Source organism: Schistocerca cancellata, chromosome 3 (genome assembly GCF_023864275.1).
Source record: "Schistocerca cancellata isolate TAMUIC-IGC-003103 chromosome 3, iqSchCanc2.1, whole genome shotgun sequence".
Lineage (NCBI taxonomy): Eukaryota > Metazoa > Arthropoda > Insecta > Orthoptera > Acrididae > Schistocerca > Schistocerca cancellata.
In genome coordinates, this window is record NC_064628.1 from 75,387,207 (window position 1) to 75,399,507 (window position 12,301).

The 12,301-nt window shown below is 46.3% G+C and overlaps 1 protein-coding gene across 1 annotated transcript; it reads left to right on the forward strand.

Moving 5' to 3' along the window:
• The first annotated feature begins 3,798 nt into the window (after positions 1-3,798).
• On the forward strand, positions 3,799-4,499 carry LOC126177034 (cuticle protein 16.5-like). The gene is made up of 2 exons (XM_049924267.1): positions 3,799-3,855; positions 3,981-4,499. Exons 1-2 carry the CDS (start codon positions 3,844-3,846, stop codon positions 4,422-4,424), a joined length of 456 nt encoding a protein of 151 aa, XP_049780224.1. The 5' UTR covers positions 3,799-3,843; the 3' UTR covers positions 4,425-4,499.
• Positions 4,500-12,301: the final 7,802 nt, after the last annotated feature.

Below are 12,301 nucleotides of genomic sequence, written 5' to 3' on the forward strand. Positions count from 1 at the left end.
ACAGAACCCACAGAAATGCCAACTCTGGAGGCGATCTGTTCAACAGTCATTCGGCGATCCCGCAAAACAATTCTCTCCACTTTCTCGATCATGTCGTCAGACCGGCTTGTGTGAGACAGAGGTTGTCTCGGTTTGTTGTCACGTGATGTTCTGCCTTCATTAAACTGCCGCACCCACGAACGCACTTTCGACACATCCATAACTCCATCACCACATGTCTCCTTCAACTGTCGATGAATTTCAATTGGTTTCACACAACGCATATTCAGAAAACGAATGGTTGCACGCTGTTCAAGTAAGGAAAACGTCGCCATTTTAAGTATTTAAAACAGTTCTCATTCTCGCCACTGGCGGTAAAATTCCATCTGCCGTACGGTGCTGCCATCTCTGGGACATATTGACAATGAACGCGGCCTCATTTTAAAACAATGCGCATGTTTCTATCTCTTTCCAGTGTTTCTATCTCTTTCCAGGCTGGAGAAAAAAAATTGGAGGCCTTAGAACTTGAATGCACCTCGTACTTTAAGTGTTTCATTTCCTAATCTAATTCCCTAAGCATTACCCGACTTAATTCGACTACATTCCATTATCCTCGTTTTGCTTTTGTTGATGTTCATCTTATATCCTCCTTTCAAGACACTATCCATCTCCTGGACTCCCCATCTCCGGACAATCCAAGCCAACGCACGCTCCCGACTCCGTCTCCTCAAGCTACATTCCGGCTGTACGTGGGGTCTGGACCCCTCGACCATCCTCCACACCTATAAGTCCCTCATCTGCCCTATCCTTTGTTACGCCCATCCGACCTGGATCTCCGCCCCCCCCCCCCTACCTTTTATAAATCCCTCCAAATCCTTGAACGCCATTTTCTCTGCCTCGCCTATCGCATCTGTCCCCTCTCCCTCCCCCTCCAATACGATCTCGTCCGCTTCCCCCACCTCCTCCTTTTCCTTGAAAGGGTACGGATCCTGTACACCTCCCGCAAACTCGATCTTCCTCATCCGCTTATCTCACCCATCCTCTCACACCCCCGCCTGCTGCCGCGCCTGTATTCCCTCGTCCCACGCGGACTCCACCCTCATTACCCTCTCCCAAGGTGGCTTCCGCCAGCTCCCCCTCCCTGATGATGTCCTCCTCCCCTACATCTACCCCTCCTATCAACTTTTATTCTCCCTCCCACTACCTGTGTCCTATCCTTTAGGACCCTCCCTCCCTTCTCTTTCCTTTTCCCCCATCCCCTCCCTCCACCACTCTTCCCCCGGGCTTCCCCTCCCCCTTCCTCACTTCCCCCTATCTCCCCTGTCCGAGGCATCTGCTCTCCATTCTACCTATCCCACCCCCCCTCCTCCTCTCTTGGCAGGTCCCCGGACTCGTACACGGTTAGTGAACATTCGCGCGCCGGAGATCAACGCCTCGTGTTCTGTGTGTGCCGTTGTTTTGTGCTGCAGTGGTTCAGTGTTATTCGTTTTGTACACCTACGTTCACGTGTGACAATTTTCGTCTATGTCTGTGTCGAAGTGCCTGAACACATTTTATCTTGGACTCTATGCCTGTGAACGGCTCCATGTATTTTTAAGAAGTGTTTGTCTCCGTTTATATGTCCACCGTATATGTTTCTCTAAATGTCTTCATTTGTATCTTTTGTGTTTCTCTGTGTCCCAAGAGCGGCGCAGTATGCTGCTGCTGGCCTGCCTGTACACAGGTTTCACAATTAAAAAATAAAGAATCAAAACACTGTCCATTCCGTTCAACTGCTCTTCCAAGTCCTTTGCTGTCTCCGACAGAATTACAATGTCATCGGCGAACATCAAAATTTTTATTTCTTCTCCATGGATTTTAATACCTACTCCGAATTTTTCTTTTGTTTTCTTTACTGCTTGCTCAATATACAGATTGAATAACATCTGTGATAGGCTACAACGCTGTCTCACTCCCTTCCAAACCACTACTTCCCTTTCATGTCCCTCGACTCTTATAAATGCCATCTGGTTTCTGTACAAATTGTAAATAGCCTTTCGCTCCCTGTATTTTACCCCTGCTACCCCTCAGAATTTGAAAGAGAGTATTCCAGTCAACATTGTCAAAAGCTTTCTCTAAGTCTACAAATGCTAGAAACGTAGGTTTCCCTTTCTTTAATCTACCAAAAATGTCTCAAATGGCTCTGAGCACTATGGGACTTAACATCTATGCTCATCAGTCCCCTAGAACTTAGAACTACTTAAGCCTAACTAACCTAAGGACAGCACGCAACACCCCTTAATCTATCTTTTAGGATAAGGCGTAAGGTCAGTATTGCCTCACGGCAGTATATTTCTACAGAATCCAAACTGATCTTCCCCGAGGTCAGCTTCTACCAGTTTTTCCTTTCGTCTGTAAAGAATTCGCGTTAGTATTTTACAGCCGTGACTTATTAAACTTATAGTTCCGTAATTTTCACATCTGTCAACACCTGCTTTCTTTGGGATTGGAATTATTATATTTTTCTTGAAGTCTGAGGGCATTTCTCCTGTCTCATACATCTTGCTCAGCAGATGATGGAGTTTTGTCGGGACTGGCTTTCCCAAGGCTGTCAGTAGTTCTAATGGAATGTTGTCTAGTGCTTCAAATGGCTCTGAGCACTATGGAACTTAACTTCTGAGGTCATCAGTCCCCTAGAACTTAGAACGACTTAAACCTAACTAACCTAAGACATCACACACATCCATGCCCGAGGCCGGATTCGAACCTGCGACCATAACGGTCGCGCGGTTCCAGAATGTAGCGCCTAGAACCGCTCGGGCACACCGGCCGGCGGTTGTCTACTCCTGGGGCCTTGTTTCGACTTTTGTCTATCAGTGCTCTGTCAAATTCTTCACGCAGTATCGTATCTCCCATTTCATCTTCATCAACATCCTCTTCCATTTCCATAATATTGTCCTCAGGTAAAGCGCCCTTGTATAGACCCTCTATATACTGCTTTCAACTTTCTGCTTTCCCTTCTTTGCTTAGAACTGGGTTTCCTTCTGAGCTCTTGATACTCATACTAGTGGTAATAAAAATTAACAAGCGGGAAACAAACATCACGATGCACAGCCACAAAGTACACCTACATACTGCTGCCGAGCGGTTCTAGGCGCTCAGTCCGGAACCGCGCGACTGCTACGGTCGCAGGTTTGAATCCTGCCTCGGGCATGGATGTGTGTGATGTCCTTAGGTTAGTTACGTTTATGTAGTTCTAAGTTCTAGGGGACTGATGACCACAGATGTTAAGTCCCATAGTGCTCAGAACTATTTGAACCATTACATAAAGCTGCTTACGGTACGGTTACATTGATGGTGCCTTATTTGTGCTCTCTTTGACAGTTACATCTTTCCGTGAACTCTTGTACACATGTGACGGTAGCATAAACATGTACACTTTATAAAATGATTTTGATTACGGTGTGTTTTTATGTTTTTAGATGCTTTTGATAATGAATCCCGTTTGAAATTAGAAGTGCTTTAGGAAGTACAATTTTAAAGTACAGCCTATTGGTACGATATGATTCCTCAGATTTCCTGAGGTTTTGGTTGCCACCCATAAGAAGCTGAAAGACTCGTAGCCAATCATAAGAAGCTGAAAGACACTACAGCACTGATACAGCATATTACCGCTTCTCTCAGCCGAAATCGGCAGGTTTTTGTAGCATGCGTGACTAAATCCGGCAGTTTCGAGCCAACGCCCAACACAGGACCTCAGGCAAGGCCTCGGCGCGAGGAGCAATGCTTTCACGTCAAGTGAAGCCGGTGTATATAAACCCGCACCGTCCACTACTGAGGTACATTTCGGCAGCGGCAGTAGCAGCAGCAGGAACTCCCCCAACCATGAACACCCTGGTACGTACTTGCCGTGGTGTTTATTCACCACTCACGCAGACTGAAAATCCTTTGATGGTACTTTTCTGTTACATTACACCAGTAGGAAAATAAAGCATTGCCTGAGATTACTTCTCGCATTTCAGATCGTCCTTTGCGCCGTCCTGGCCGTCGCCGTGGCTAAGCCCGGCTACCTGGGCGCCGCCCCCGCCGCAGTCGTCGCGCCCGCGGCCTACGCCGCCCCCGCGGTGGTGGCCGCCCCCGTGCACGCCGGCTACGCAGCCTACGGCCCCGCCCCCGTCGCCGTCCGCTCTGACGGCTACCTGCTGGACACCCCTGACGTTGCCGTCACCAAAGCCGCCCACCTGACCGCCGTCGCCCAGACCCAGGCCCGTGACGCCGTCGTCAACGGCGCCGCCGCCCTGGCCGCCCACGCCGCCCACGCCTACGCCGCCCACGCTTACGCCGCCCCCGCTGTAGCGTACGCCGCCCACGCTCCAGTGGCGTACGCCGCCCCCGCCGCCTATGCTGCCCCCGGTGCCCTCGCAGCTGCCGCCCACCTCCACGCCAAGGCTGCTCTGCTGGGCTGAAATGTCTGATTAATCTTCCCTTCATAACGTCTCTATCTATGTCGTATAAAAATAAATAAAACATCACAAAACAAATTCTGTGATTCCTTATTTCCTTTATCACTGCAATTCTGCAACAAGTACCCTATTGTCTTAACATTACGCTACAAACTCAGGAGTTTCCTAAAATGTTGGGTGTTACATTTTTCTCTTGTAGGAGCACTGTTTTTCTTGATTTGTATATGTAATGTGCCACAAATCTAAACAGATGAGTCAGGCAATATTTCAGTTTATGGATGACACGAGTTTCGTACATTCTTGGAATGAAACGTAAGTAATTTAGCAATTATCGAAGTGACGACTTCAAAATTGTGGTTCGCAGAGGGCAGATGGTCTCCTAATTCCAAGAAAACAAGTCTCGTGCTACTAGGTTGTGGGCCGGCCGGAGTGACCGAGCGGTTCCAGGCGCTACAGTCTAGATTCGCGCGACCGCTACGGTCGCAGGTTACAATCCTGCATCGGGCATGGATGTGTGACATGTCCTTAGGTTAGTTACGTTTAAGTAGTTCTAAGTTCTAGGGGACTGATGACCTCAGAAGTTAAGTCCCATAGTGCTCAGAGCCATTTGAACCATTAATAGGTTGTGGCGTGTTCATAGTATTTCAGCTTTGCTTGTCGGTATTTCGGTTGCTATGGGTTTATTTGTCGATTGCCATTTCTTATTTGTAGTTCACTGCTGCTCTTTGAGTTTACATATTGTCATTTTGATATTTAGAGGTAGTGAGTGGACACTTGAAAATGCAGTGCCACGTACATGTCCGCTATATTCTTCTGCTTGAGTTCAATAGTGCGGTGGCAGCAGCGGAGATAACCAAAAACACTTGTACCGTGTAGGGGGATAATATCACTGGACAGAGCATGGAGAGAAAACCATTTTCATGTTTAAAGAGGCTCGTTTTCACATTAGTGGCTCTCCAGTTTCAGGAAGACCTTCGTCATTTAATGAACATCGTTCAAACACTACAATCCACAACGATCTACAGAACCTTTCCCTTAGTCAGCCATACACTTTAACCATTGCGCTAACGCAGCTCGTCATTTAATATGCCTCCCAGAAGACTTTAAAATATCATGCAAAATACCGACAAACACTGTTGGTATGACTATAAATTACTCACGTTTCGTCGAAGTACAATAGGAGATAAACAATTACCGCTGTTCTTTATTGCGAAAAAGCGGTTTGTGAGAATGGTACCAACACCTTTCCTTGCTATCGCCTGAATTAGGAGGCTTATTGCTTGTTTGGTTTAATTAATTAATAGAAAATGAAGCAATTGGTATAAAGAATGCTTTTTCCAAACTTTCTATAAAAGAAAGTCTGCTATCAAGACACTGCTTTAGTTCAATTACTTCATTTATGACTGAACGTTTCTAAAACTGAAGACACTCGTCCGTGCTCTGCACTGCAGTCGAGCTCTGGCAACGTCGTTCTCTGTTCATTGGCTGACTGTGTTTTCTGACGTCAGATGCGCACAACGAACCTAAACTCGGCCGCCATCATACTTACTTAAGCTTACTCGAGAACTGCCATACGTGATGAACTGTGATCACTCGATCATCGTGGAATGCAATGGGGAAGGTTCAAATATCGGATGTTTGGGTACTGCCTGCTCTAAACCAAAAGCACAAAAAGTCAGCAGATTGGCATACACCGTATGTGCATATATGCTTGCTCTTCATCAGTTGGCTCATAAACAACACCGCCGATTCCTATCCTGTCTCGTTACTGGTGACGATAAATGGTGAATTTTTGCTAGCGTAGCGAAAAGGAGATAATGATTGAGCACAAACCAAACAACAACTCCCCGTATGAAGATCTGGGCGCATCCGCAAAAGATAATGTCATGCATCCTGTGGCACAGCGACGGTACGGTGTACTACGAATTGCTTCCCATAGGTGCTGACAGTTACTGTCAACAACTGAGACGTCTTGCAGGCGCAATCCGAGAACAACTACCGGCAACATTGTGTGAAGTGATGTTACTCTACGATAATGATCACCCGCATTTCACTACACTGGAAAAAAACACTATACACGTGTTGGGTTAGGAAGTCATTCAGGGCAAAATTATTCATTTGATCTTGTGGTCTCAGATTCTCATCATTTTCTCTCTGTGTCTAACAGCTTTCAAGGAACTACCTTTCCGGGTGAAAATATGCTCCGAGTTGGGTTGTTTTGGGGAAGGAGACCAGACATCGGATTAGGGAAGGACGGGGAAGGAAGTTGGCCGTGCCGTTTGAAAAGAACCATCCCGGCATTTGCCTGGTGCGATTTAGGGAAATCACGGAAAACCTAAATCAGGATGGCCGGACGCGGGATTGAACCGTCGTCCTCCCGAATGCGAGTCCAGTGTTTAACCACAGCGCCACCTCGATCGGTTGTGCTCCGAGTTCTTGTCCTGAAAACCACGTAATTTCTTCAGTCGTGGAATCGAAAAGCTATCCCAGTGTTGGCACACTGTTGTAAATAGTGAAGAAGGATACATTATTGATGACGAAAGTGTCTGTTATGTGTCTCTGTTGTGCTTATTAAACTTACGGAAAAACTTTACGAACCTATGCACCAATTTCTAACACAAGACTAGAAGAAAACATAAAGGTCGAACATTTCCTCTGGTTATTGGGTCTGAATGTAACGGAAAGCCTCGTTTGATATACCACAGTCAGGATTGTGTGCGGAAACTGACGTTGTACAACAGTAACCTTCCCTGCCATTGCAACTGATATTGGAAAAGGGCACTAAAGGCCTTGTTGCTGTGCCCCATACCACCACATCATAACCATCATTATCATCTGAGATTGGAAAACTTGTTTACTGTAATCATTTTCGTTCTGTTAATGCTATAATGCCTTGTTTTGTGACAAATGCCGGCCGCGGTGGTCTAGCGGTTCTGGCGCTGCAGTCCGGAACCGCGGGACTGCTACGGTCGCAGGTTCGAATCCTGCCTCGGGCATGGGTGTGTGTGATGTCCTTAGGTTAGTTAGGTTTAAGTAGTTCTAAGTTCTAGGGGACTTATGACCTAAGATGTTGAGTCCCATAGTGCTCAGAGCCATTTGAACCATTTTTTTTTTGTGACAAATATTTCCATTTACAAATAATCGTCTTAGGCTACAATATGAAGTCAATGAAAACGATTATTTTCGCAGAAACTGTAAAGGCTTTTCTCGAACACTCTTCGAGTTTGTATGACCCCCTCCACTCTCTCTTGGCGGCTGGTAATATGGGCCCTCTCGGAGGAAACGTCAGAGTTCACTTTGCGGTGGACACAGGGAAAATAAAGCTATTTTCATTTAGATTACGCTTGCTTAACCATCGTTTGAACCATCTTACTGTTTCCATTTTCATTAGGTTCACAAATGAGTCATGTAGTCGGTCCTGAGCCGATATTAATTGATTTTTTAGGTGTCAGTTTTAGCATCATTGCAGCTACTCAAACAGGAAGAAAAATTATGTTTCGCCGCAACAGAAATTACGTATTTATACCAAAACTTACAAAACAGATCCGCAGTGTTGTCTTTCTATAGTTAAGGAAACTCGTGCAGAAACACTTAGTAAAATTCTGAGAGAAAGAAGTATTATTGGGAGGAAATTTTGGGATCAAGACAGAAGTTAAATAAATCACCTACGATATCCAACTTGCCTTTAAAATTATGGTACTGCCTGTATCATTCACTGAGGTGACAACGAACTCGGGATAGCGATATGTACATATAATGATGGCGGCAGTGTCGCCTACACAAGGCATAGAAGGGCAGTGTGCTGGTTGAGCTGTCATTTGTACTCAGCTGACTCATATGAAACGTTCTACGACGTGATTATGGCTGCAAGTGGTAATTAACAGTCTCTGAATGCGGAATGGTAACTGGAGTTAGACGCATGAAACATTCCATTCCGGAAATCGTTAGCGAATTCAATATTCCGAGATCCATAATGTCAAGACCGTATCGACAATGCTAAATTTCAGCCATTACCTCTCGCTAGCGACAACCCAGTGGCCACGGGCCTTCACCTAAAGATGGAGAGCAGCGGTGTTTGCGTAGAGTTGTCAGTGATAACACTGCTTGAACTAACCACAGAAATCAAAGTGGGATATAGGACGAATGTATCTGTTAGGACAGTGCTGTGAAATTTGGTGTTAAGGGGTTATGGCAGTAGACGCCCGACGCGAGTGGCTATGCCAACATCACAACATCGCCTGCAGTGCCTCTCCTGGGCTCGTGACCATATCGGTTGGACACTAGATGAATGGAAAACTATGGCCTGGCCAGACGAGTCCCGATGTAAGTTGGTAAGAGTTGGTGGCAGTGTTGAAGTCTGGCGCAGACCACACGAAACTATGGACCCAGTTAATCAACAAAGGACTGTGAAAGCTAGTGATGGCTCCATAATGGTATGGGCTGCATTTATATGGAATGAAGTGGGTCCCCTGGTCCAAGTGAAACCATCATTGACTGAAAATAGTTATGTTCGGCTACATGGCGACCATTTTCTGCCATTAATGGACCTGATGCTCCAAAATAGCGATAGAATTTATGTGGTTGACAATTCTGGACAATTTGAGCGAATAGTTTGACCAGCCAGATCGACCGACCTCAATCCCATCCAATATTTATGGGACCTAATCGAGAGTTGAGTTCGTGTACAAAATTCTGCGCCGGCAATATTTTCGCAAGTATGGACGGCTATAGATGCAGCATGGGCAGTGTCACGCTCTAATTATAAGCTATTTAAGTAAACGAAAAATAATATCACCAAAATAAATATTCAAAAAATAAAAGTTAAAAGATAAATCTTAAAATTATAATCTGCAGGTGACTTCCAGTGACTTGTTGAGTCCATATCATGTCCAGCTGCTGCACTAAGCCAAGCAAAAATAGGCCAGACACGGTTTTTGGAAGTATCCTGTAACTTTGGTCACCTCAGTGTACGCATGTCATTAAAGCTTAGTTTCAGAATTATTTAAACAGTGGTATACAGTTAGCCTTCCTCAGAATTCCTCATACAGTAAACAACACCAGATTCTAAATGCTACTCTCTGCATGGCTCGCATTTGATAAGAAGGCTAGGTGACATGCCATTCAGCTCAAATCCACGAATATAACGTGCGACTGGGATGGGTGGATGGAGTTTGAAACTCCACAAAGAAAACAATTTATTGTTAAAAATAATACTCGAGGTGGTTTACAGGGTCTGACAAAAAGAAAAAAAATGAAGGGCGTGGAGGATGAAACGAAATGAAACTACACAGGTTGAGAGAGTATTATAAACTCCTGGAAATGGAAAAAAGAACACATTGACACCGGTGTGTCAGACCCACCATACTTGCTCCGGACACTGCGAGAGGGCTGTACAAGCAATGATCACACGCACGGCACAGCGGACACTGTGATGATGATGATGATGTTTGTATTGTGGGGCGCTCAACTGCGTGGTTATCAGCGCCCGTACAATTACCCAATCTTTGCTCAGTCCACACAGCGGACACACCAGGAACCGCGGTGTTGGCCGTCGAATGGCGCTAGCTGCGCAGCATTTGTGCACCGCCGCCGTCAGTGTCAGCCAGTTTGCCGTGGCATACGGAGCTCCATCGCAGTCTTTAACACTGGTAGCATGCCGCGACAGCGTGGACGTGAACCGTATGTGCAGTTGACGGACTTTGAGCGAGGGCGTATAGTGGACATGCGGGAGGCCGTGTGGACGTACCGCCGAATTGCTCAACACGTGGGGCGTGAGGTCTCCATAGTACATCGATGTTGTCGCCAGTGGTCGGCGGAAGGTGCACGTGCCCGTCGACCTGGGACCGGACCGCAGCGACGCACGGATGCACGCCAAGACCGTAGGATCCTACGCAGAGCCGTAGGGGACCGCACCGCCACTTCCCAGCAAATTAGGGACACTGTTGCTCCTGGGGTATCGGCGAGGACCATTCGCAACCGTCTCCATGAAGCTGGGCTACGGTCCCGCACACCGTTAGGCCGTCTTCCGATCACGCCCCAACATCGTGCAGCCCGCCTCCAGTGGTGTCGCGACAGGCGTGAATGGAGGGACGAATGGAGACGTGTCGTCTTCAGCGATGAGAGTCGCTTCTGCCTTGGTGCCAATGATGGTCGTATGCGTGTTTGGCGCCGTGCAGGTGAGCGCCACAATCAGGACTGCATACGACCGAGGCACACAGGGCCAACACCCGGCATCATGGTGTGGGGAGCGATCTCCTACACTGGCCGTACACCACTGGTGATCGTCGAGGGGACACTGAATAGTGCACGGTACATCCAAACCGTCATCGAACCCATCGTTCTACCATTCCTAGACCGGCAAGGGAACTTGCTGTTCCAACAGGACAATGCACGTCCGCATGTATCCCGTGCCACCCAACGTGCTCTAGAAGGTGTAAGTCAACTACCCTGGCCAGCAAGATCTCCGGATCTGTCCCCCATTGAGCATGTTTGGGACTGGATGAAGCGTCGTCTCACGCGGTCTGCACGTCCAGCACGAACGCTGGTCCAACTGAGGCGCCAGGTGGAAATGGCATGGCAAGCCGTTCCACAGGACTACATCCAGCATCTCTACGATCGTCTCCATGGGAGAATAGCAGCCTGCATTGCTGCGAAAGGTGGATATACACTGTACTAGTGCCGACATTGTGCATGCTCTGTTGCCTGTGTCTATGTGCCTGTGGTTCTGTCAGTGTGATCATGTGATGTATCTGACCCCAGGAATGTGTCAATAAAGTTTCCCCTTCCTGGGACAATGAAATCACGGTGTTCTTATTTCAATTTCCAGTAGTGTATGTTCTTTCAGTTATTACAAAGTTGAATCAAATTTACAGATAACAATACAGTACGAATCCACATATCAGTATGATGTTGCACCTCTTCTGAAGTGCATGCATGACTGATACGGATTGCAAGGACGTCATAAAGCCATTAATTTCCCCCCTGAGGCCACATGGCCCACGGAAACTGTAACTGGTTATTGATATCCTGCATAGTGGCACAGGAACGGAGTCGATGACCGAGCTGGTCCCACAAAATCTAAAACTGTACACTAAAGAAGCTATCACGTGAAACTCGTTATTATACACTGCCATCATAGTGCTGCATTGCACCAGGTCATAGCACGCATCTTGCAGTTCTGACACACAAAAGTAACAGAATAAAAAGTGCATAAAATTACAAATTGAACTGACAGAATAATACTGAAAATAGCCTACGTTAAGATACCTTGCAAATTCACGAATCGAAACTAAGTAAAATTCCGAATGCTGAATGACACACATACGAACACGTGATACAAAACTGTAAGGGTACGAACGTCTGACAGACGAAACGGGATATTAATTAAGCTTTAACTGGACTGACCCTTGCGGTAATTCGTAAAGAGCAGAGATCGACTGTAAATAATCTTACCGTGCCCTAACACTGATGTCAGACTGCCTCTAACTTATTTTCGTGACTCAACTAGTGGTAACGGAAACTTGAGATTGCTCGAAAGTAGTGAATTATAGAATGCAGTGCAGCAGCAAACTAGCTAAAGAAAAACTTGCCCAAGTGCAATGCAAGATAAAGCAACTATGCTAAGCACGTCATACCTTAATCCTTAAATCTGTTCCATTGCAGAATAAAACTTTTGCAAGGGGACAGAGGAAGTAACTGAACCTCCTAAATGATATAAGAAGAGAGCAAAATTTTAAAAGCTATTATGAAACTGACTTTTACTGATACCAAAAATATTTACAAAATTCCGTTCTTGTAAAAAGTATAATGTTGCCATGTAACTTGTTATTGAAATGGTAAAGCGGTGGTGAATCTCTGAGTTCAAGCCATGTGAGTAGATG